At 41.8% G+C, this 23425-nt stretch overlaps 1 protein-coding gene across 3 annotated transcripts in view; it reads right to left on the reverse strand.

The window, feature by feature from the left end:
* The window catches only part of CHD6 (chromodomain helicase DNA binding protein 6), a 191231-nt gene that overhangs the window by 98562 nt on the left and 69244 nt on the right, over positions 1-23425 (reverse strand). For all 3 annotated transcript variants that reach the window (XM_036902261.2, XM_036902264.2, XM_057503003.1), the window contains exons 4-5: positions 11777-11924; positions 9902-10051 (exon numbers count right to left, since the gene is read on the reverse strand). In XM_036902261.2, the coding sequence (XP_036758156.2) occupies positions 9902-10051; positions 11777-11924 (298 nt within the window). The remainder of the gene's footprint in view (positions 1-9901; positions 10052-11776; positions 11925-23425) is intronic.

Raw genomic sequence — 23425 nt, forward strand, 5'->3', positions numbered from 1 at the left:
TAATACATGCGCTAGGTATGAATTATTTTTTTGTATTTTTCCTGCATGGGGGTTACCTGATGTACAATCTACTGGATGGTATCTTCCATCAGTTTATGGGAATTCTTGGCCATCGATTTTTTAAATGTTTTTTTTAAATTAATGTATTATTGATATACACTCTTATGAAGGTTTCACATGAAAAAATAATGTGGTTAATACATTTACCCATATTATCAAGTCCCCACCCATACCCCATTGCAGTCACTGTCCATCAGTGTAGTAAGATTCGGCCATCAATTTTATCTGCAAATAGTCCTCTGCTCCCATCTCTCTTCTATGTCTATCTAGGACTTCAATCAGATCTAATCAGACCTTTTCACTGTGTCTCAATGGTCTCTTATGCTTTCAGGTTTCAGGTGTTCTTGCCATTCTTTTTTCTCTCTGGACTTCAGTTTTAAAATTTTCTATTGATCTGTCCTCATAGTCACTAATCTTATCTTCTGCTGTATCTATGTTGCTTTTAAGCTCATCCACTGTATTCTAAATTTTATAAATTGAAATTTTCAGTTCTAGAATATTAATTTGATTCTCTTTATAGATTCAAATCTCTGTTAGAATTCTTCACTTTGAAACTTACTTAGCCCATCTTTTCCTCTACTTTAACACATTAATCACAATTATTCTACAGTTCTTTTCTGCTAACTACAATATCTGGATCATCCAGGGCCTGGCTCTACTGTGTGTTCCATCTGTATATTTATTCTCTTGATTTTTAGTGACATTTTCTAGCCTCTTCAAATGTCTTGTAGGTTTTTTTACTGTATGGTGGATGTTGTGGATAAAAGAATCATAGCAGCTTCGAACAGCATTTTCCACCACAAGTGTTTCCCATTTTCTCTTAGACAAATGGGGAAAGGGAGTGGCATCTTTGGTCCAATCAGGGACTGAATGGGTCCAGACTAGGTTACTGTTAAGACTCAGTTCACCTCTTGTTTTACCCTGCTCCTCAAGCATGGATATCCAAGGTCATGCCTGAGAGTCTGGCAGGTCTTTTTACTCCTGAGCCCTAAAATCTCTAATCCCAAGCCAGTTAAAAATATCTCTTAAGAGAGAGTCAGTCTTAACAGAATAGAGACTCCAAACATTAACCCAAACATATATGGTCAACTAATATTTGATAAAGGGGCCATGGACATACAATGGGGAAATGACAGTCTCTTCAACAGATGGTACTGGCAAAACTGGACAGTTACATGTAAGAGAATGAAACTGGACCATTGTCTAACCCCATACACAAAAGTAAATTCGAAATGGATCAAAGACTTGAATGTAAGTCATGAAACCATAAAACTCTTAGAAAAAAACATAGGCAAAAATCTCTTAGACATAAATATGAGTGACCTCTTCTTGAACATATCTCCCTGGGCAAGGGAAACAAACGCAAAAATGAACAAATGGGACTATATCAAGCTGAAAAGCTTCTGTACAGCAAAGGACACCATCAATAGAACAAAAAGGTATCCTACAGTATGGGAGAATATATTTGTAAATGACAGATCCGATAAAGGGTTGACATCCAAAATATATCAAGAGCTCACACACCTCAACAAACAAAAAGCAAATAACCCAATTAAAAAATGGGCAGAGGAGCTGAATAGACAGTTATCTAAAGAAGAAATTCAGATGGCCAACAGACACATGAAAAGATGCTCCACATCGCTTGTCATCAGAGAAATGCAAATTAAAACCACAATGAGATATCATCTCACACCAGTAAGGATGGCTACCATCCAAAAGACAAACAACAACAAATGTTGGCGAGGCTGTGGAGAAAGGGGAACCCTCCTACACTGCTGGTGGGAATGTAAATTAGTTCAACCATTGTGGAAAGCAGTATGGAGGTTCCTCAAAATGCTCAAAATAGAAATACCATTTGACCCAGGAATTCCACTTCTAGGAATTTACCCCAAGAATGCAGCACTCCAGTTTGAAAAAGACAAATGCACCCCTATGTTTATCACTGCACTATTTACAATAGCCAAGATATGGAAGCAACCTAAATGTCCATCAGTAGATGAATGGATAAAGAAGATGTGGTACATATACACAATGGAATATTACTCAGCCATAAGAAAAAAACAAATCCTACCATTCGCAACAACATGGATGGAGCTAGAGGGTATTATGCTCAGTGAAATAAGCCAGGCAAAGAAAGACAAGTACCAAATGATTTCACTCATATGTGGAGTATAAGAACAAAAGAAAACTGAAGGAACAAAACAGCAGCAGAATCACAGAACCCAAGAATGGACTAATAGTTACCAAAGGGAAAGGGACTGGGGAGGATGGGTGGGAAGGGAGGGATAAGGGTGGGAAAAAAAAGAAAGGGGGCATTACGATTAGCATGTATAGTGTGGGGAGGGCATGGGGAGGGCTGTGCAACACAGAGAAGACAAGTAGTGATTTTACAGCATCTTACTATGTTGATGGACAGTGACTGTGAATGGAAATGTGGGGGGGACTTGGTGAAGGGGAGAGCCTAGTAAACATAATGTCCTTCATGTAATTGTAGATTAATGATACCAAAATAAAATTAAAAAAAAAAAAAGAGAGAGAGTCAGTTTTCTTGCAACAGGCCCATCCCTTTGTGGAGATTTTACCTCCGAAGTACCAGGACACTAAGAGATGTCAGTGGGCCTTCTGGCTGAGCCATGAACTTCTTGAGCTACCCCAGCATTCAGCAAAGTCTCCTGGGGAAAGCCCCTTGGCTTTGGGGATTCTTTCGGTTTCCAATCCTTTCACCAGCCCCATATAATCAACCACCAGCAAGGTCAGATGGTTTCTGTTTCAACCCACAATAGTCTCTGTTTGGGCCACGCTTGATCCTGAACCGATTTCCAGATTTGCAGGATGTTTCCAGAGAAGAAACAGCTCTGCACTGTATGGCATTTTAGTTCATCTAATTCTTTTTGCTATCCTACATCTTTAAAAATGTTCTTTGCAGTTTATGCTTCTTTCTTTCTTACAGTGAGTGTTGGCCTGCAATGACCTACTATAGTATATCTGGAAGAGAAAAACCCCAACATTAACTCTTACTTCTGGAGTTACCTAGGGCCTGCTTTTTGGGTTTTCTTCTCTTTTCTAGCTATACTCATTCTCTTGGTGATCTTGTCAAGTCTCATGGTTTTAAATTCTGGCTATGCTCTGATGTCTGCCAAAGTGATATATTCAACTCAGAAACCTCTCCCCTAATTACAGACTCATGTATCTAACTGTTATTTGCCATTTCCGCTTGAATATCTCAGATATTTCACACTTAAAATGTACGCAAATTAAAGTCCTAGTCTCCTAGCCAACCTTCTACCCCTACCCTTTCTACCTGCTATTTCCCCCCATCTCAGTTAAACACAACATTACCCTTTAAGTGCTTAAACCAGAAATCTGAGTGTAATCCTTGACTCCTCCCTTTTCTCTCCACACACCATATCTGATTAGCCAAGAAATCATGTTGGCTCTACCTTCAAAGTATGTCCAGAATCCAGCCGTTCACCACCTCCACTGTTCGACCCTGCTCTAAACCACCTTCATTTCTCACCCAGATTATCTTCAGTTGCCTCCTAACTAGTCTCCCTGCTTTCACTCCTGCCCCACTAGGCTATTCTCACTCAACACAACATTCAGAACGACCCTTCTTATTACGTCATTCTTTTCCTTAACCTGCTTTAAAGTGCTCTCCTTTTTAACTCAGTAAAATCGAAGATCTGCCAAAGGCCTTTGAGACCCTGTCAGATCCATCCTGCATCTGCCATCTCCTCTCTTACCTTTCAGGTCTCCGTGTTTGCTCCTCACACATACCAAGCACGTTCCTACCTTAGGGATTTCACACAGGCTATGCCCTCTGCTTGAAATGCTCTTTTCCCTCACATGACTGCCTCACCCCTTTACTTCCTTCAGTTTTTTGCTCAATGTTACCTTTGTGAGGCCGACACTGACCTATTTAAAATAGTAACCCTCATTCCTGAATTCCACGTCACTCTGGATTCTTCCCCCGATAGCACTTACCACCACTGACATACTACACGATTGTCTTATTTTCAGGTTTATTACCAGCCTCTCCCTACTTATTTCTACCCTTTGTAAGTTTTGAGCTTAATCCTTTGGCCTCCCATCCCACATAGGTTCAAAATCTGGCAAATGTCTGGAGGGAGGGATCACTGCTGCATTTGCAGTAGGGTTCCTCCACGAGCGCAGGGATTTTTATCTCTTTTGTTCCTTGATGTTACCTCCAGCACTGAGAACAGTCACTGACATGTAGTAGTGCTCAGTAAATACTTCTGAGTAAGTAATATTAAGAGATTTTGCAATACAACACATGATAGCAGTATAGAGCAAGTGTTATGGGACCACAAAAGCCAGGGTGCCTGGGCAAATTAGGAGAGGCATTGAAAATGAAATGACATCTGAGTTAGATACCTGTTAGCCAGCATTAAACTTTCATAACTGCTGATCACCTTTCCTACCTACTGTCATGTCTGTGTAACCCAGACTAGCAAGTAAGCATTCATATGTGTATACACATGATAAAAGGAACAACTGTCTCTTCCTCAAGCTATCAGATTGCCTCAAATACATTTATTCTCACCTACCATGAAGAATAGAAAAAGATGGTTTCTGATGATTACAATTTTGGTTGTTATTTAAAATTTTTAACTAGGACCAACCAAATCCAAGGAAACAATAACACAAGGATGAAGAAAGCACAGGACTTAACTTTGACAATTAAAAGGATGGAAGGCTTAAAACATTCTTCATTATAGAGAACTTTCAAGTAAAAATAAAGGAATTTGAAATAAAATTTCAATTTACTTTTGGCATCGGTTAAAGAATGGGAGAAGAACACTAGTGTTAAAAGAATTAATGGCTATCATGAAAATGCTAAGCAGCTTTTTACTCTATCCTAATAAAAGGAAAAGGGAGTAGCATTTTCCAAAATACACATCAAAAGTAGGAAGAAAACTGGAAAATCAGGATTTTTTTCTGAACAGATATTGTGTATAAGCATGATCGTGTGTGTATAAACACTCAGTGTATACAGATACACACAGATATAAACTAAATCTGCTTGCCAAACACACTTCCATAACAACCATCTGTTCTCAAATGCCTGAAATTTTCTCAAATTATCCTTCAAAGACCATTTAAATTTATTCACTTTCATGTCAGAGACTCATAGAATTCAAAATTTTTTCTTAAGGAAAACTTAAAAATTTATCAACCAAAGCCAACTTCAACCAACCACTTGATTTACGTTTATTTAGCCAGCCATAAGGAGAGACTCTAGCAAGAAACAAATCACTTTTTAAATCAGGAAGTATTTATACCAAGTACCATGGAGGGTACAGAAAGTAGTACTGAACAGATGCCTAGTTTCAGAGGTTTACAATCATTCAAGAAAATTAAAACATATTTTTCTTAAAAATGTCACAAGGTAAATTCTAATTGGTGTGACAGTAGCCATAAGTCCAACAAGTGTGCAGAAAGCAAGAATAGTTTGGCTTTGACAGAACAGGTAAGGTTTTATTTGGGCCCTAAAGATGGTGGCTCATAAGAGGATGACACACAGGAAGGAAGCCAAAATGCACCCAAAGGGTGAAAGAATGTGTCTTGGGAAACAGGACATATGTGGGGTCAAAAATAACCCTTGTTAGAAAAGCAGAAGCAGTATACAGAATGAGGAGTGGGAATAAGTAAGGGTAAACTGGTAGTGTGTGGCTACACTTTTTGAAAAATCAGGCAGGAGTTTTTATCTTCTATAGGAGTTAAGAAGTAACCACCTTAGATCCTTGAGCAGGACACTGAGAAATATCAGAAATTTCCCCAGGACTGTGGAAAAATCAGTCTGGTAATGCATTAGGAAGGACAGAGACTTGCAGGAGGCAGCTAATAAGGCACATACTGCAATAATGTGAGCACTGGCCTCGGCAGAAACCAAAAGGAACATAATGGAGACACTCTGAAGACAGATACAGGGTGTGAGGTGGTGGCTGCAACCAGCATAGAAATGGGAAGAATCAAAACCATACACTCAGGCCGAGTGGACAGGAACCTAAGCTCTCATCACACAAGCTGGTACAAAGCTAGAGGGATGCAAACAGCAGCAAGAAACTTTGGCCAAGTGGTCTGTCTGCCCGTTTAAGTGCCTGCTTTGAGTGGAAGGAAGATGAACACCAGTGAGAAAAATATAACCATACAAAGAAATGGAGAAAACAAGAGCCTGAAAAAAGATAGTATCTCATTCCTGTCTTTCTAATCCAGGAGTTAAAAACCATACCTGTGTACTTAATGGGTATTAAGCATATTTACTATCTATATATTAATGCATATATGATCTACTGAGTGCAAACCGTTATGCCAGCTACTACCTAACAAAGTACTACACGTTACGTGAAAATGAAAATGAAGATACATTAAAAAGTGACATTTGCTTTACAAAAGTTTACAGTCTGACTGAGGGAGCAATCATGAATGATATTCAGAAGGGTACATAGCAGGGGCACCGACAAATCTGAACAGTCACAGACTCTGAACAAGTGCAGCGAAGGTTCCAGCCAGCCGACTCTTGATTTTGGAATAAATACAACTGTTGTAACACCACAAAACAGAGGATGTAAAGTGCCATAAGTCAGTCTTCATCTGAACAGTTCCTGGAAATTAATGTAAGTTTTACTTTATTGAAATTCTTAAATGCTAAGAGATACACAAAGAAAAGGCACAAGCTCTACCCTAAAGTGGCTCACAGCCTAGAAGAAAGAAACACAAAACAAGCATTTTAGAGGGCGCAGGAGGGGGAAGTGCACAGAGGAGAGGGGGCACGTATCTGCAGCTCAAGGGGAGCAGGGAAAGCTTCCTGGGAGATAACAACTGACAGCACAGGAAGAGGCCTGACAAAGCAGAGGGGACAGTCTGCAAAGACACAGACCAAGGCACAAGTGGGTACTGTTAAGTTGAAGCCTCATTCAAATCAAAGTCCTTCTTTCTAAAAGGCAGTACCATACAAACCACACAAAGTGCAGAAAGCAAAAACTCAGACCGCCCTGTAAAAATCTATACATTGTAAAGATGCCACAACTTTAAAAGTGTTCCAGACACTGACATCAGTTTGACAAATAGTAAGACAGCAGAGCTGTGGTCAGGATGGAAACTTATTTTCAGCCTCTGAGTCCCTTATCCCAGTCAGGGACTGGTTCTCCAGAATCCAAAGCAGGGCTGGGCTAACATGCAAGTCTTGAGATAGAGTGAATCATGTGCAGAGATGTTTTTAGCACTCACCACCAGGTAACCAATGCTGAGGTTGCAATCTGGGGCTGGGATAGGGGCCAAGAGCCACAGAATTGGGCTAAGCGTGCTACAAAGACCCCATGCAGAAATGCAGAGAGGTGGCAGCGGGGCCTTTTGCTTCTCACTCCACACCCTTCTCTACCCACCAAACTAAAGCCAGCAAGCAGGTACATACCCACCCAAAAGGCCTCAGGAGAAAGACATAAAGAAAAGCCTCATGCTCTTCAGCCGATTTTCAGTGCCACTGGACACTTTAAGGATTGCCTGGAATCCTAGATGAGATCCTTGACTTTCAAGCTTTGTGTTACCCTGAGAAATCTTTGTTCAAACCTCATGAGGAAGCCCATATGTAAAACAATGCAAGTGGAGTTGATCTGGTTCTGCAGCAGCTAGGGCTCCGTGGAGCACTAACTCTGAACCTGCTCGACCCCTTGCAAGCTGTCTAACCTGGCCTGCATGCTGCGCCAGGCCTGTGGCACAGAGGCCAGATCCACACGGTTGCCTCTCTGAACACCAATGCCAAAAACACATATTAAGCCTCTTCCCTGCTCAAATTTTGTTAACAATTTTTGAGGCAAATTAACACAAATTCAGATTCTGTCTTACATTTCACCATATCTAAACTCTCTCTTTGCTATGTTCTTTAAGAGGATAAAAAGAGTCTGGGTAAGATACATAAAATTTCCTTAATTATTATTTCTGTTGGATCAGCTAATGCTGCCCTTCAGGTTCCGGGAAGTCATACCAACAACTGAAATACGGTTACTGAGGTAGTTAGGCTAAATGGCTACTAGGAGAAAATAAAATCCCTTATGGTGTTTTAACTAACAAACCAACCATAAAACCTTCAAGGAAGGAAAACCCATTCTAAAGCAATATGATCCTACCACCTCAGAGCAGTCTTGCAAGGGCTATTCTTAACTATTTGCCCGAAAAGTACTACAATGACAGTACATCAAATCATTATTCCTATTAAGCGTCATATTCATTAGCTAGACAACCCTTGGCAGAAAGAACATGAAGGCAACTTGGACGTGCTAGTCACTGACCAGCTGCTGCTATGTCACCCCACTACCTGGGTGGTTCTGTGCCTGCTTCTTACTGTTAAAACAGGGACAATGACCCCTGCCCCAGCTACTTTCCAAGCACGCGCAGAATGAGAGGATATGTGAAACTATGTGAAATGATGGAAGCTGGAGGCAAGGCGGTGTGAACAAACGGAGTGCCACCAGCTTCGCGGAGCCACGCGGGCGTCCCGGAGGAAGGACGGGCATTTGTGCTGCAGCTGCACATGCAGAGCGTGAATTCTGCCGAGTCAGCGACGGCTGCTGCCGTGACGCCCGCCCACACGCACGGACTGCTGCTGCTTTTGCCGTGATTTCCTCCCTGTGAGCTCCTCGGCACGGACCGCCTCCTTTTCAACATTTACCCCTCTTCCTTTCTAGCACGGGGTATCGGGTCCTAACGCTCCCTCTTCCTCCTTGATAGTGCTGCCAATGAAATTCCTAAAACGCAAATATGGCCACCCTGCTTCTCTGCCTGAATCTGTCAATGCCCCCCGCCCCTCCTTCCATCTACCGTACAAAGGCCAAACACCTTAGCTGATAGCCAAGGCCCTGTGTGCGTGCCTCTTCCTACCACGCAAGGCTCATCCCACCCCTCCTCAGCTCAGACCCGGCACCCAGCCCAGCTCCTCTATTTGTCATACAACCTGCAGGACCTTCCGGCTACGGGGCTTAGTTCACGTTGGAAACACCCCCTAAAGCCCCTGCTCCTCCTTCCGTGGAGCTACTGCATCCAGCACAGATTTCTAAGGCTGCACTTACCACAGTATTAGCATAGCCACGCCCTTCCTCCTAGTAAAACTCCTTACAGGCAGCAACTGTGCCTTCGTACTCATCCTCATGTCCTAGGACCTGGCCTCGCAGTGGATGCTCTTTACACCTCTGTTGAGTTCAGGTTCCGGACTACTGAACTATTAGCTCGTGTGTTTTCATTCGGTGAACAACTACATGCTGTGTATCACACTTTTACATTCCACTGGGAAGGACAAAGGTATAAAATGAAACCAGAAAGCAGGCCACAATTACAAGTGGCAGGAAGGGCTATGAAGGAAGCAAACAGGAATGAAACAGAGAATCATTAGGATGAGTGACAGGAATCTGCTCAAAATGAAACAGGGAAGGTATCTCTGGGCAGACACGGTGACCAGCTGTGTCAAGCACGTGGTGGTGAACATTCCAGGCAAAAGGGACACTGCAGGCGAAGACCTTCGGTGGGAAAGAACTGCTAATTCAAGGCACTGAGAGAGAGCCTGTCTTTGGCTAGAGAGTGGTGAGGGCAACGGGGAAAGTCGTCTATCTGAAAAATGAATGTGGTGAGTTAGGGAGAGTAGAGGGTCCCGCTAGGCACAGTGAGGGGCTCTGGGCTTTATTCTAAGTGCAATAGGAACTCACCTGAGGGTTAGAAGCAGCCATAGAAAGATCTAACTTAGCTTTAGCAAAGAATCACAGAACAACCCTGTCAAGTAGGCCCAAATGACTGTGCAGCCGAGGCCAGCACACCAATCCCAAGGCCGTACCTCTGCCTGCCAAGCCAGGGTAGAGGCCGAGAGGGCGGATGTCCGGCCGGCTCCAAGAACAGCGATTGTTTCCCCATCATCATCCACCACTTTGAAGTCCAGGTCCTCGTTGTATTTTCTGCGTTTCACTTGTCGTCCTGAGCGTCGTTTCTGCAGGGCAAACACCCGTCAGAGATGCTTTGTGAATCAAAGGCAACAGCTTGTACAAGAACACCCCGCCTCAACACTCACAAACATGCAACGGAGACCCTTCTCACTCTACAAAAGGAACCTTCCTCAAACACAACTCTCTTAAGAACTAAATTCACTCAGACGGGACCTAGCCAAGGGCAGGGACCCACTCTGCCATGATCCACTGAGGAGGAGGCACAGTGTCAGAACCCAGAGAGGTGTTTGATTCACCAGTGGCAGTGACTTTGCCCTTCTACTTCTGCAGTTTCTATTCCATCCTCTTCTGATGCCCCTTCCAGCACAGCTGTACACTCTGATTTTATAACAGTAACATAATAGTTGGCTTACTGTTGTTCAAATTCACCATACTTCCCTGTAGTCCTAAAAAACTACATAATACCGATCTTATTAGAACTTAGAGAATAACACTACCTGGAAATGCAAGGAGACATCTTCACTGTGACAAAACAAGATTCGTGAGTCACCATCTGAGGACTCTTCTATAATTAAGTAGCTGTGACCTTTTAGAGAGACACATTCTGCAACACAGCAGCCCAGTGGCTTTCTTCAAACAGAAAAATACATGGTTCATCCCTAGGTACATTTCCTGTCCAAGCAGTAGGAACACTTCTGGGAACCATTCACCAAATAGCTCACTCTCAAATAATCAAACATTAAAAAACAAAAACAAAAGCCGGAGCCCCACCTCTCTTATTTTCTGAAAGATACCCCCTGGGCCTCTCTCTGTGTTCCCATTTCTTCACTAGGTCACCTCTGTGACATATAATTTTACATGAGGGATTCCACATAAAAATCCCTATGTATATATAGATCGTCATCCTAGAAACACTCAACCCCCTGCCAACTTCCATCAACCTGAAGTGCTTGCTCCTCTGCCAACCGGACACCTAATAGCCATTAGGCTAGCTTTATCGGCCGTGGGGTGGGGAGAGGGGTGTCAATCTCTACTCTGGTTCTCCAAACACTACTGCCTATTAGCACCCTAACATTAGGAACTGTCACCTTCCTACAGTGACCATCATCTACAAATCTATGGGGGTCCAGATGACACCTGGAGGTAGAGTCGAGTCAGCCTTATTCCTGCAGCAGCACAGTCTAGACAAACTGCTGCCGATATCACAGGAAACACACTTTAAGTATCAGAACTCATGTCCAATAGAGGTTGCCTCAACTCAGGGAGGAAACTGCTGTCAATGTCACCGGCACACTTTGACATATTTTTAAAAATCCCATTTAGGTGGGCAACTGTTTCCATGTTTGGCCAAACTTTCCTTACTGTTTTGGCAGAATGCATGCATCTCTGACTTTTCCAGCATCTGGGAGTATGAAAATGACCCAGCACTCTGAGCCCCATAGGCACTACCTACACAGCAAAGCACAGGCCCCCCCACCCCGAGCCTTCCTAGCTTGGTTCCTAACTTCATTTGCTACATTCACTCTCTGCAGCCTAACATCGTACTACTTTCCAAGAAGGAAGCAAATGCCACTAACAAACTGGGCGATTATTTATAAGGACCAGGATGCTAGGGAAAAGCCTATGGTCTTTTGGGGCTCGCCCACCACAACAGGGAAAGGCCGGCCCAGGTCTATGTGTGAGGGCTGCAGGCTAGAGACAGGGAGAGACTCAGCAAGCTCCTGCCCAGCAGCCGCGGCCTCCGCAGAGGCTCCCAGTCACAGCCCTACCTGGCTGTCTGCAGACTCGGTGGATTCCTCAGGGCTCCGCAGGGAAGGGTTCAGCCCACCCTGATCCAGCTCTGAACTCTCCACTGTGGCTTCACTTTTCCTCTTTCCTTTCTTCTTTTTCTCCACTGGGGTTGGTCCTTGCTCCTTGCTACAAGGAGAAATTCAGAATTAAAATGGTTGGGCAGTTTTTAAAACTAAGATGTCTCATATGACCAAAGTGATCATATCATGTCCTAGAATTCTTGGACCAGGGTAGGCTTTAATGGAGAATCTACAAGACTTTCTTCCCAGAAATACACAGAAAATGGGAAGAAATGTCTTCATGGAATAACATAGAATTCACTTTTTGTACCCCTATCATGACTATTATTAATATGATAAAATAATATGAACATCTCCAAAAACCTTACCTTCAGTTTATGTAAACGTCTTCTCTAGGAAGTTTAACTGCTCCGCAGATACTGTGAATCATCACATTTCAATCTCCCTTTAAATTACATGGGAAAGACATCTCCTTAATCTGTCATCATCCTCTATTAAGAAGGCTTATGCATAAAACTCGGAGTGAGCAGTAGGAACCCAAAAATGAAGACAACAGTGTCCCTTGCCATTGAGGAGGTTACAATTGTGAGAATCTTACAGACCACCCAGAGCCACAGCCCAAGGCAGTAGATGAATGCTTCCTGAGAGGTGCAGATGGGCAAAGTCCATCCATCCTGTAAGGCCCTGCTAAGATGGCAACATCTCCTCTAAAAAGCCACTCCTGACCCTCCTCGCTGATAAAATTTCTTGTGTTCTCAAAGCATCTCAAGTGTGCTTTGCTTCAGCTACTCACACTCTGGTCTTTCACCAAAGTTAATAAGTATGACACCAGGCTCAGAACCATAGTACCCAGATCCCCTGCAGTTGCTCAACAAACATCTGCTGAATAATTTATAGTTCTCTGATCTCTCCCACCAAACTCTAAGTTCCTAGAGGGACAGTATGCACTTAAGTTTTGTATCCTCACAGCGAGTAATCTTATGCCTTATACACAGTAAATATTCAATAAATATTTATTGAATAGCTGGATGAATGCATCAGTGAATGGATGAGATTACTTGTTGGGGAGATTTGGGAAAACACATTTGAGTGGGAGTATACATGGAATTTTGAAAAAAGATAGGAATAACAGTAACTACAGTTAATACTTATGTAACACTTACACACACAGGCACAGTTCTCTAAGGTCTTTACATGAATTATCCTCTAGTCCTTTACTCTTCACAACAGCCCTGTAAGGTAGGTAGTATTGTTATCCTCATTTTATCAAGAGGCACAGTGAGGTTCAGTTAGATCTCCAGGGTAACACGGCTACCAAATGGTGGAGAAAGGATCTGAACCCAGCCATGCTCTTACCCACCATGACACTCTTGGGGAACAGAAGAGTGTTAAGGGCACATTTAGTAAAAGTCTGCGTGCCTCAGTGACAGGGCAAGTGAACAGAGACACTCAGTGATGGAGCGGGGGAAGAAATCAGAGGTACAGGAAACTAGAGAGTTTAGACTTCACTTTATGAGAAAAGGGTCATGATAATAAGTCCAGGAAAGAGGGAACAAAGACCTAGGCTAGATATAACCAGTGAAAATTCAAAGGTGAAAATTATTTGAAAGATGGAGCAGATTTAGAACCAGTAAGTCTTGGCAAATCATAGAATGTGGAAGATGAGGTATGAGCCACAGTTACTGGTATTTTCCATCAGGTGAGTTATGAAAGATATGGGACAGAGGAGAGAGGGAGCCGGGGGCCATGCTCACACAGAGCGCCAGCACAATGAACTGGGGGCAGGAACACTACCAGGTGGGGACTGCTGAGTCAACTCTTGAACGACCTTCACCCTCACGACACCCAATCGGGTCAGCACACACTTAGCCCACCCTCGACCTCTCAGGTTGAAGACTGACTTGCCTACCTATCAGGAAAGTTCTTTATGAAAATTATTTTGGTCCAACCTGAGGGAATGAAAGTCAAGGGGTCCTGCCATTTTGAAGGATTATACATTTTAACTAGAACTTGACTTGTACTCCGTTTTTTTTTAAAAAACAATTTTTATTAAAACAATAAAAAAGAAGCAAGTTTGTTCTTCTTGGTAACAGTGACTATGGACAGAGATAATTTCATTCAGTGTTCTTGTTCAGTGTGGATGAGGTAACAGATACCAACGTCTTTGTATAAGAAAAAGAAGGTATTACTTTTGCATCTTTTTTTTAACCTAGACTAACCCCATCATAGCACATTTGAAACCATTTACATGAAGAGACTTGTACTCTTAAGCAATGAAAAAAAGCAAAAGTCCTTACACTCCTTAGCAGTGCAAGACAGGAGACTTAGATGGAACAGTTTAAAAAGATAAATTTTCATCGGAATATTAATCTCATGTTATGTGGCTTCTCACTAAAAAACCATATAGCAAATTCTACAAATTACTTCTGTGTTCTGCATCTCATTTTACTGTTAACAATCACAATTCTATAAGGGACCATGGCAGATGAGCCTCGTATTTCAGAAGAAACAGGTTTAAAAGCAGCGAAGACCCCAAAGTCAGCAGCACAGCAGAGGCCCCCACTCAGATCATCTGACTCATAGCCTGTTGCTTTTTTTACACCGTATCATGTTTCCTGACCTTTTTTAAAACCTCCACCTCCCTTTTGATAAATATAAAAATTTCAAATCTCCTTTAATGTTATTTGAATCTCAAAATGATGACCAAGAAAATCAGCAACAAAACATTCCAATGGCCCAAACAAAGGACAAAACTCATAAACCCATAGCTGTTAGTGGCTTTTTAAATATATCTCTTCACTAAAGAATGTTTGTGCTTAATTTTTTAGGAACAAATTTAAAGATTCCTAATTAAAATACCAAGTCACCACAATAATCACATGCTCAGTGCTTCATTTCTGTAAAATTTTAAATCCTTCCTCCTAACATTGGAAATCAACTTCCTCTATGTACTAAATATAACTTTATTATATTAAAATATTTGTCTATATTTTTACTCATTTTAAATATTCATATATATGCGTGCATGAAATACGTGCTTTATTATGAAACATCATACTCAAACTAAACCAAGCTCAAGCCACAATTAAGGAATAGAACCTCCTCAAAATATGAAATTTGAGTGCAAGACTTGTATATACATCTGCCTTCTGTGTTTTCAGAAGCACATCACATAACGAAGGTGAGGAGGAGCTATTAGTGAGGCGACATCTCCCAGCATCAAGCCCAACTAGGTTTTCCTGGCCAGAAGCTGTAGTGGAAGAAACTCCTTCTCAAAAGTATGTCAGCAAAACAGGACAACAACTGGTGAAAACTGCTCACTTATTTGAGGGTAAATAAGAAGATACTCTACCTGGGAAACCTTCAAAGTGATTTTCTGGACATTACCTTTGGCAACAGAATCAACTTTGAGTTCTAAAAATTCTTCCAGGAGCTCTTCTGATAAAGACAAATATCAGGAAGAAAAGATTCCTTGTAAGCTTATAAATGGGATTTTCAAATAGGACAAAGAAAATATCACCTGCATTCATCCTCTAGGAAGAAAGACTAAATGAAACGTGTTTTTCCCCTCTTTGGAATAAGTCTTGAAATCTTTGTAAGTTCTTTCAAACAAAGACATTTTAACCTCCAAATTATAGATGGATTTGGTAAATGAATGCTTGTCTGCTCCTTGAAGTTCCAGGTTCCTCAAAAATAGTGGTCAAACAACATGTAACAAAACTATATATATGCATATACCCTTTGGTCCGGCAATTCCATTTATAGGAATATGCTCTAAATACACACCTCCAACAATCTGAAAAGTATGTATGCATGAAGGTATTCACTGCAGCATTCTTTGGTAATTGCAAAATAATAAACACTACCTAAATGTCAAAAACATAGGCAATTGAATAAAGTAGGATACATATAAGGGAGATGTAAAAACAATTAAGAAAGAACTTCACAAATTGATAGGGAATGATTTCTAAGATATAACATTAGGTGAAAAAGCAAAGTGCAAAACAGTATAATCACTTTTTGTGAAAGACTAAAGAGAAAATAAGAAAACATGCATATACTCATGTATATTACAAGAAGAAACAAAGGAAGGATAAAACAAAAAACAATGATTTTCACAAGGGACAGGTGGAATAGGGTGGAAGGGATACGGGAGGTAGGGGGTGACGTCTCTGAGTATATTCAGATTTGACTTTTGGAAGCATGTTAAAGTTCTACAAATTAAAAATTAAAGCTGAAGATGAAAACTAGCTTTAACAGATGACTGAAAGTGTGTGTCAAATGAAAAACAATGACACTGAACAGAGGGGAAAAAAACCTCATTGATTTATGAATACGGTGTTTGACTACATACTCTCAGCTTTTGGGAGAAGTGGGAAGAGTAGCAATCAAACCCTTAACTCTTTTTGGCAGACATGCAGGTGAAGCAATTCTGAAACCATTTTAGATGTGGTATAGGGTTCAGCAAATGAGTAAAGTGTTAATGTTAGGGGCTGGGGTTCGCACTGAGGAAGAGGGGAGATGTAAACAGGAAATGTTATAAGGCAAGGAAGATACTGTGGGATAAATCTAAATTGGAGGCATCAGGGTGAACTCACATTTCCTAAAGTTAATTATCTGTATAAATATATATAAATGTACATATATGTATTATAAACATACTGTGTGTGCACATAGGTGTCTGTGTGCATATATATGTGCTTATGTATTTTTCCCTCTAGTCTGACAACTAAGGAAGGTGAAAAGTGAAGATGTCCCATGAGCAATGTGCACACTTAGCACTCAGATCTTAGTTTCTGTTACCAGAGTTCCTCAGTTAAAAACGGCTGATTCCAAGGCGAAGGCAGGGAGGATATAAGATGAGCTGGAAACACGGTGCTACGTCAGAAAGTAAGGGGGTGCTCAAGGAAGGCAGGCAGCAGGTCATAAAGACACGGGAGTCGGCCTGGAGAGCTCCTGCTCAAAATCGGAACCACTGGCACACCAAATCACTGCGGACAGCAGTGAATCCTAAGTCACTGCAAACAGGAATCCAGTAACAGGTAAGGTAAGGAGATAAATGATGAACAATTGAGGGAGAAGGGAAAACTCTTGCTTCCTATGGAATCCAAATGGTAAATGTACAGGAAGCGAAGTTGGAAAGTCATTTTGTAACCACTGCAGAAAAGACATGTGCAGTCCGGAGCCACCAAGGAACGCTGACCTAGGGAGAGCAAGATGTCTGCGTGCTCTTCCGGGGTCTTCCCAAACAGTGCTTATTAGGTGCAAGTAAACAAAAGCAGTAATTAGGAAAATGTAAGAAAATGGCTTCTTAGGAAAGACACACCAGAGTATTTAAGGATAAAAAGGCATGATATGTTCAACTTTTTCTCAAACATATTAATACATACACATAGTTTACTTTGACATATACCTATTCCATGGCTGACCGGATACCGTTTGTTCAGCATGTTTTGGCTGATAACCAGTTTGGTTCCCTCAAACCCCAAGAGTAGGCAGAAGCGGGCTGCGCTTTGGCGTCCTATTCCTTTTACCACAGTGATTGGTCCAGGGATGGACACATGACCCAGCCAGGCCAACTTGCAAGTCCTTTTAAATAAATTTAAGTTTTGGCAGGAGCGGGTAGGAAAATGAATGTCTCCTCCTAGGTTATAAGGCAGTTAAGCTGTGAGCCTTAGTTGCAGGCAGGCACAACTCAACCTTGATGAGAAAAGCAGTAGGAAAAGGATGCAGCTGACACCCAGAGCAGGGAAGAGCTGCAGATTCTGGTGCGCCTCCTGAAGCCAGCGAACACCCCTCACCCTTTTTTTAAAGTTAATTCAGGTTCATTTATGTCACTTGTAACCAAGAGAGTTTTAAGGAATACAAAGGCCTAATGCTCTCACCATTTAATGGCACTTGAGGCTGGATCAAAGTAGTTTTATTTTTATAATCCTCTCTAGCTTTCAGAGTTAGAACAAACTAACTTGCAAGGCAGAAAAAAATAGTGGACAAGATTTTTGAGGCTCAAAGTACCTATTTTTAGTAATAAAATCAAACTTGATTTTATAATAAAACACACATCCACTTTAAGGAAAGCATCTACCATGTATTTATGATATGCAAGAAACTACAGCCAAAATATAAAGTAAACCATCCATGCAGAGCAACTATCCGGTATAACCTGCCACAGCCGATTCATTTGTAGGCTTCACCCCCAGTACTCTCATCCTGTCTACACAGCTTCATCAACCGAGAGGATTTTACACATCTTTACTTTCTGCAATCTGTATTTGGATAGTAAGTAATTTTTTGGCCTTCCAAATAGGAAATTACATATAGTATTAAAGCAGTAGGTAGACAGACTTTCTCAAACTTTTCTTCCAGCCTTATCTCAGGCTTTCAACCTAAAGATTCCTTTGCTTTAAATTAGTGAGAACCTGAGCCCTGGATCTGGGTTTGAGGAGAAAGAGCTGTGTGTGTCACGACACTGTACTACTATGGCTCTTGATTACTCTGCCCCCATGGAGTCCAGAGATTGAAAAGTTTTATCTACCAAACAACAGCATTATTTCAAAATGACTCATCTTCCCATTTTAAAATCAAATCTTATAAAACATCCATCAAAGTCAGTAGGAAAGAATCAGCGGCTGCCAGCTGCCATAAAGCCCGAATTCAGAATGACTGACAAACAGCTCACGTGCCAACCCCTGCCTTCACAGCCATGCACACTGCCTAGAACCACTATTCCCCTCTAGGAACAACTCTTGAGAGAAGCTTCCAGTTCAGGTCTTGCCATAAGCTCTGATACTCTTCCCACAACTATAATACCGAAAACAAGGATATTACTCCCAAAGGGCTCACTGGCACACTTAATTTCAAGTTTTACTTAAAGCTCATGTTAGTTCAGTATATATACAAAGAACTGAGTTGGGCACAGGTTAAAAGAAAAAAACACACACAAAATTTATTATTTTGGTGCAGAGATAGTGAGATGTAGACAAAATGAGAATCAAATCTCCCCGTGTCAAGTCTCCTTTACTGTGTCATTAGGAACTTCAAAACAAAGATTATACAAGCTTGTGTTATTAGTCTAGTTTAAAAATGCAACTTAACATATAAAACAAAAAAAAGCAGTTTTAACAAATAATCTTATTAAAAGTGATAAAAGCAAATCAAAGTAAAAATTCAAATAATTTAGAAGAGTTTCAAATGAAACATACAAGCTATCACTACTTGCACCAAATCCCACTTCCAGAGAGAATGGCTTTGATACCTCCTAATTCCCAATATGTTCATGCCTCTAGTTGTTTATTTATTAACATTAAGCAATAGCTACTGACATCCTGCTATGAAAGTTCATGAATTTGATCTAACATATCTCCCCTACCTACTCCTTCCTCTGTTAAAAATTTTTGTTGAATTATTTTAGTTCAGGCAACCATGTTTTAAATTTTCATTCTTTCTTTCTTGTTTTCTGACTGCTCCTTTTTCATAACTCAACCTTGTTTTGCAGACAAAATATCAACTTGAATCTGAGGATGCTAATTTGAAATCAGTTAAAATCTTTCCAAGTTCTTTTCCTTGATTTGTTTCTTCTGAGGACAGTTGTTCTGCTCATTCCTCTTTTCTTTGCTGCTTGTTTTCCTCTATGGCCTCATGATCTTGGGTGAACTGCTCCTATTTAGAAGGAATGAGGTTGATAATACAGGCTGCTGGTGAGGCTCCCTGCTGCTGAATCAGCTGTTCTCCTACAAGCCTCACCCTACATGGGAGGCCTTGCCTGGGACTCTGCACACATGGGTGGCTGCCCCCTTCACCCCCTTTTAGCCTATGAGCAAGGAAAGGCAGAGAAGCTAGTGCCCCTCGGCCCCCTTCTTGTGGACGCCAGTCTCCACTTGGAGCCCTAGGCCCTCCTCCAGAGCAAACTGCTCAGTATCTTCAGAGTAACTGCGTGACTTCAGCCGGGAGTGGACAAACCGTGCAGTCACTGGGCAGACAGCCCTTTAATCAGCCACCTCCAGTTCTGGCCTGCCTCCCATCCCTTCTCCAGGGCTCCCAGGTCCAATGTGATAAGAAAGCACTTCCTCCTCTGCTAGAAACACAGCTCCTGCTTGTGCTCTGAGCTGGGACTCCCTCCACAGCATTTATCCAGCAGTGTGATACCACGGGCCCTCTTTGTCCAGAAATGTGTAACATCTCTTATCTTTGAAGAATTTATTCCCCTCTGTTTTTTCTGTCATTTCATTAAGGTTTGGTGAAGAAGGGAAAATAAAAGTATGCTCAGTTTACCATCTTAAAACTGGAAGTCCCTCCTCTGCCTCCCACACAAAGAACATTTATTCAAATGTTTTTTGTGTCATTTGGCCTTAAGTCGTTCTCTCATCTATTAATTCCTTTAATACCTGGCTCAATACTCACTTCTTTCAAGGAACTTTCTAGACCAGAAACGAAACACTCTTAATCCTCTAAATCTTTTCAGCTCTTCTGTATACAGTTATACTAGGTTCTTTCATTTTTTTACATGTCTGTTTTTTGAACACTTGTACGGCTATTTCTCTAACTCCTGAAAGCTCCTCAATGATAGACTCACAGGTGGTATTTCTGTGACACTTTCCCTCCCCCACTATCCCATTCCCAACGAAAGCAATTACAGAGCAAAACACAAAGGAGGCATTGAAAATACACTGGATAAGTAAATGAGCAGGTATTCATCAAGCATTATTATTCAGTAACTGTTTCCTTGCAGATTGGGTAAAGGTCCCCTATGCACCAGACGCTAAATCAGAAAGCCCTGGAGATTACAAGAGAGCAAACATTCCAGGTGCTCTTAGAAAAACAGGAGTGGAGACTTAGTCCAAGCTTCAAAGGTGGGTCTCTGTAATTGTAATTCATGTTTCTTCTCAAAGTCACATAAAGCCCAGTGGGTTCCAAGGACAGGGTCTTCAGTCAGAACTCAAAACATTTCTATTTGTCTCCTTTCCTCTAAAAAATGTTCAGAACATACAAACACGTCTCCCCACCAAAGAATCCCCTCCATGGACACCTTAGGGCCTAAGCCCAGCCTCACTGACGACCTACACTCTACACACAGATAGGTGGTGACCTTCAAACAGTCAGGCAGGGCTGGGCTGACTGAACTTTACTGCCCCTTCTGCATCAGTTAGCAGCCAGCGCACAGTGCAAACGGCTGTGCAATCAGGTCTGGGGTTTAACTTTCTAGAAGCCACGACCAAAGAAAAGCAGAAAACGTAAAAGAAAGAAAAACCTTTTCTTCTACAATGCCACTAAATTTACTAGATTTGGGAGAAAAACCAGAACAGAAGAGCATGAAAAGCTGAGAGGCACAGAACTTGGGACTTGTGCTAGAAAAAACTCAGTTTCCTGCCTTCCTGTGTAGGAAAAACCAGTCCTTCCCCACTGTTTCTCTCCTGTAGGTCTCCTTTACTACTCACTCACTTCACTTTTGCCACCACTGGTCACCAAATGTGTAGTGGTTTCCCCACATCAACAAGCAATTCTGACACCAACAGGTTGTCCAAGAACTTAATTCTGCCAGAGACAGCATTAGAATCCACAGGTAAGGGCTCACTCAGTCCTTCAAGACCGCTTGTCCTCCTTCCCTCCCTGCAACCCACTTCAGATGTCAGTCACAAGCCCAGATTGTCACTTGTGCTTCTGACCAATCAGCTATACATCCTAGGTTCCAATGACCCCCTCCTTGAGTTTGATTAATTTGCTACAGAGGCTCCCTGAAGTCAAGGAAACACGTAAGTTCACTGGTTTATTAAAGGGTATGATGAAGGATGAATGGCCTAAGACGCAACTCACAGGGTGAGGTCTGGATGGGTCCCAAATGCAGGAGCTCCTGTGCCTGGGGAGTTGGGGTGCATCACCCTCCCAGCAGAGGATGTGTTCACCCACCTGGAAGCTCACCCAAACCCATGCTATTGGGATTCTATGGAGGCTTCCTCACGTAGGCATGATCAATTATTAACCCTATTTCCAGCCCTTCTCCCCTCTCTAGAGGATAAGGGGGAGGGCAGAAAAATTCCAAGGTTCTAAGCAAGACTTGGTCTTGCTGGTGACCAGTCCCCACCCAGAGCCACCTTAATAGAACAAAAGACGCTCACAGTGCTTTCAGCTCTAAGGAATTTACAAGGGTTTAGGAGCACTGTGTCAGGGACAGGGGTCAAAGATAAATATTAGAATAAATGATGCGACTGGTGTTATCACTAAAGAATTTACAAGGGGTTCAGAGGCTCTATGCAGGCAGAGACCAATACCTGTATTTCTTATTTATTTCACAGGGCTAATCACACCACTTATTTCTTTTCCCCTTTTTGGGTTTTCATTCCACAGATGTTAAATATAAAAACATAAATATGTTCCATTTTCCCAGTAATCTTTCATATGCTTCTCAAATGATGGTCTAAGAACCAGCTACACTCTTAATTATCCTGCAGACTTTTGAACTGCAGATTCCTGGGCTCCAGCCCAGCCCTAATAAATCATCCTCTCTGGGAATAGGGTCAGGGGATCTACTTTTCTAATAAGCTGGCCAGGTAATTCCTTAGGCACAGCCAAGTCTGAGAATCAGAGATCCAGGTAGACAGACCTCCACTTAGGCCAGCACACTGATTAAGTTCTTGAATTTCAAGAGGTAATATGAACTATTCTAACACGTGTGGAAAATCCCAAAGCTCATGCTCTGCCTCAACCAAAAGTGGGGACACCAACACTTGAGACCCTAGCATACAAAGGCAACCTCCAGTTTGGTCAAAATACTCTGCTCCCAAGTCCAGGGAGTGCGACCTGAAGGGCTCCCGGGCTGCTCCTCAGGAGCCAGCCCCTCTCAGAGACACTGTGGGTCGGGTTCCAGGTCTCCATGATAAGGTGAATACTGCAATACAGCCCGTCAAATGAAGTTTTTGGTTTCCCAGTGCATATCAAGCTATGTTTACCCTATTTTGCAGCCTACTAAGTGTGCAACAGCATTATGTCCCAAAAAACAATGTACATACCTTAATTAAGAAGTATTTATTGCTAAAAAATGCTAACCATCATCTGAGCTTTCAGGGAGTCTTAATCTTTTTTGCTGGTGGGAGGGTCTTGCCTTGATGTTGATGGCTGCTGACTTATCAGGGTGGCAGTTGCTGAAGGTTCATGTGGCTGTGGCAATTTTAAAAATAAGACAATGAAGTTTCCTACATTGATGGACTCTTTCTTTCGTAATTAATTTCTCTGTAGCACATAATGCTGTTTGACAGCATTTTACCCACAGCAGAGCTTCTTTCAAAATTGGAGCAATCCTCTCAAACACTGCTGCTGCTTTATCAACTGAGTTTATGTACTATTCTAAATCCTTTGTTGTTATTTGAACAATTGTCACAACATCTTCACCAGGTGTGGATCAAGAAATCACTTTCCTTGCTCATCCATAAGGAGCAACTTCTGATCTGTTTGTTTTACTATGAGATTGTAGCAATTCAGTCTTATCTTCAGGCTCCACTTCTAATTCTAGTTGTCCTGCTATTTCCACCACATCTGTAAATTACTTCCTCCACTGACATCTGAACCCGTCAGTCATCCATGAGGGCTGAATAAACTTCTTTCAAACTCCTGTTA

The sequence above is a fragment of the Manis pentadactyla genome, chromosome 5 (assembly GCF_030020395.1).
Source record: "Manis pentadactyla isolate mManPen7 chromosome 5, mManPen7.hap1, whole genome shotgun sequence".
NCBI lineage: Eukaryota > Metazoa > Chordata > Mammalia > Pholidota > Manidae > Manis > Manis pentadactyla.